The following is a 2,814-nucleotide window of genomic DNA, read 5'->3' as shown; positions in this document are numbered from 1 at the left end:
GTGTGTGTGTGTGTGTGTGTGTGTGTGTGTGTGTTTGCTGTTTTCCCCTATTTGGCAACATACGATCTTTTTCAGTGTGAGATCTTTTCGTCTTCTACAGTTTTAAAACCTTCCCTAGATTCTTTATTCAAATATTTCTTTCTTTCATCCTTTATCTCCCACGGGTTTTTGATACTCATCGGTTAATACATCTTCTTTTCTCATCACTTCTGCTAACTTCTCTTTGATGTTTAAATCTCCAAAGCTTTCCAGGACCTGCCATGAGAATTCCTCACTCTTCTTACAGCTCACTGGCCAGCCATCTTTTATCACACGTGCTGTGGTCAATAACACTTTTTAGAACTAGGTTTACCATTTGGCTTTTCTTTTCCAATGGATCTTCCTCATGATCCACATAGTTCATGTCTCCCCTCACCCCTTTAGCCAGATGATCATAGGTACTTAGAGTTCCCATGGGATGGGCAGTTCCCACAGTTCTGCTTCACAGGCTTCTATTGTTGGGTGTGTTGTCATTGTTTTAAGGCAGTGCTTCTACTAAGAAGCCTAGTTATTTGGCTCATGAACTCAGATTCCACAGGGCGTATTAGACACAGATCTGGTAATGGGGAAGAAAGGAAGGCTAAATCCTCTGCCCATTGAGAGTTAAAAGTGAGAGGAAAAAGCCCTATAGCAGGCAGTCCCCAACCTTTTTGGCACCTAGGACCTGTTTTGTAGAAGACAAATTTTCCACAGACCCGGGAATCAGGGGCTGGTTTCAGGATGATTGAAGCACATTATATTTACTAGGCACTTTATTTCTATTATTATTATTATGTTGTAATATGTAATGAAATAATTATACAACTCCCATCATGCAGAAGCTGTGGAATCCCGGAGCTTATTTTCCTGCAGCTGGATGGCCCCATCTGGGAGTGATGGGAGACAGTGACAGGTCATCAGTCATTCGATTCTCATAAGGAGCATGCAACCTAGAACCCTCATGTGCACAGTTCACAACTGTTGAAGACACTATGAGAATCTCATGCTGCCACTCATTTGACAGGAGGCAGAGCTCAGGCAGTGATGCAAACTATGAAAAAAGGCTATAAACAAGATGAGCTTCACTGGCTCACCACTCACCTCCTGCTCCGCGGCCCAGTTTCCAACAGGCTTGGGGACTCCTGCCCTAGAGCACAAGACCCTAGGGACCGCCATTAGCTGCCATGCTTGTCCTCTGGTTAGGGTTTCACCTTGAAACTCCCTAACAGAGAGTCTGTTAGTAATCTACCCACCTTGGAGTTTGCAGGAGGAGAGGGCTGGGGAGCAAACGCTCTGCCAATTGGTTGTCTGTTTTCATCAATCGTCCATGACTTTTGCTGTGCTTCATGGTCCCCTGGAGCGCCTGTGACCTAGTCTACGGCAGCCTGTTCCCACAGTGAGGGGAGGCCGTCATGGCCTCCAAACCCATGACCACAAGGATAGGAGCAGAATGTGAGAGTGCTCCTCTCACCTTTCTCTTGCTGACCTCTCCGGCCACCGTCTGCCCCAGGCTGTGTCACTCTCTTCACACTCACCCTTCAACACACAAACACAGCCTCCAGATTCCACAATTTCTGGGTTCCATTTTGTCTCTTGACAGAAATTCATGCTGAACTGTCTTTTTCATGGTTCCTCCACAATTAACAACCTGCATCCTCTTCCCCGTTCCTCTCTATCAAACTCTCAGTCCTGGCCCGGGGGCTCTATAGCTGAGCCCTATGGCCCAACTCACCAGAGAAGGATCCTTGGGTGCCCTGGACCTGATTCCAAGGTTCAGGAGCTACTCGGGCCCTCTGTTCCCAAGACCTCCCTCCCAGTGGCAAAATCCCTGACCTACCTGGTCTCAGAGCCATTGACGGAGGGATGGTCAGAGGTCCCCTCTGGAGAAGTGATCAGAACAAAGAAGGACACAAAGAAGACAGTGATTGGCCAGGGGACCAGAATAGAGAATGGGATAAGGTCCCCAAAGTGTGAAAGGAATGGGAGAGGGGCCAGAGGCAGCTCCTAAGGATCCCTCAGGCTGACGGTAGCTGAGGCCTGAGATCTCTGCAACCAGTTAAAGTCAAGCCTGGCACTGTCCTCTCCATGGTGACAGGAGGCCAAGAGCAGGATGGCTGGGACATGTGTGCAAGGTCTTCCATATGGACTCCCCTCTGGGGACACCCACCCATCATTATGAGAACATGGAGTTCTTCCTAATCACATCAGATGGTTCATGTTTCTCTACTTAGGCGACTGCGGACCCTGAAGGTAGCTTCCCACCAGCCCAGGGCCCGGGAGATCAGCCCCCAAAGTCAGGCCGCCCTGGTTTCCCCTTCCCTGAATCTGTGGCTCCCAAGCTACCTGATGACCCCTCTTATGTCCCCCCATGGGGGCTTCCAACCTATCTGTGCTTGTTGGGAGCCAGGTGAGGGTCCACACAGGAGATGTGGTTGGGGCTAAAAAGAAAAGACATCAGAGAGTGACTCTCCAGGGGTCCAGAAGAGAGTGGGGTCTACCCCATACATGAGAGGAGGTAGAGGGCCCAGAGCCAGACCCTCAGGGTGCCTTAGGTCAGGAGTGGCCTGTGCCTAAGATCTGCGTGCCAGAGCTGTCAGTGTGTGTGTGAAAAGAAGAGTTGTGGGTGTGCCTGTGTAACACACAGGGAGACTCAGAGTGACAGAGAGACAGTGTCTCTGTCCAGAGACCTCTGGGGGCATCGTGCCAACAGTCGGGGCCAGGATGTGCAGGGTGAGGCAGAGGTGAGAGGCTGTGTCTGACTGCGTCTCTGTTCAGGGTCCTCTGGGGGCATCTTGC

The 2,814-nt window shown here is 50.1% G+C and overlaps 1 protein-coding gene across 1 annotated transcript in view; it reads right to left on the bottom strand.

Moving 5' to 3' along the window:
• The window catches only part of TREML4 (triggering receptor expressed on myeloid cells like 4), a 20,488-nt gene that overhangs the window by 9,970 nt on the left and 7,704 nt on the right, over positions 1-2,814 (bottom strand). The window contains exons 4-5 of the mRNA XM_037732507.1: positions 2,407-2,456; positions 1,856-1,917 (exon numbers count right to left, since the gene is read on the bottom strand). Coding sequence (XP_037588435.1) covers positions 1,856-1,917; positions 2,407-2,456 — 112 coding nt within the window. The remainder of the gene's footprint in view (positions 1-1,855; positions 1,918-2,406; positions 2,457-2,814) is intronic.

The sequence above is a fragment of the Cebus imitator genome, unplaced genomic scaffold, assembly GCF_001604975.1.
Source record: "Cebus imitator isolate Cc_AM_T3 unplaced genomic scaffold, Cebus_imitator-1.0 Scaffold451, whole genome shotgun sequence".
NCBI classification, from domain to species: domain Eukaryota; kingdom Metazoa; phylum Chordata; class Mammalia; order Primates; family Cebidae; genus Cebus; species Cebus imitator.
The sequence above is the reverse complement of the archived record's forward strand: the minus strand, read 5'-3'. Positions and strand labels throughout refer to the sequence as shown.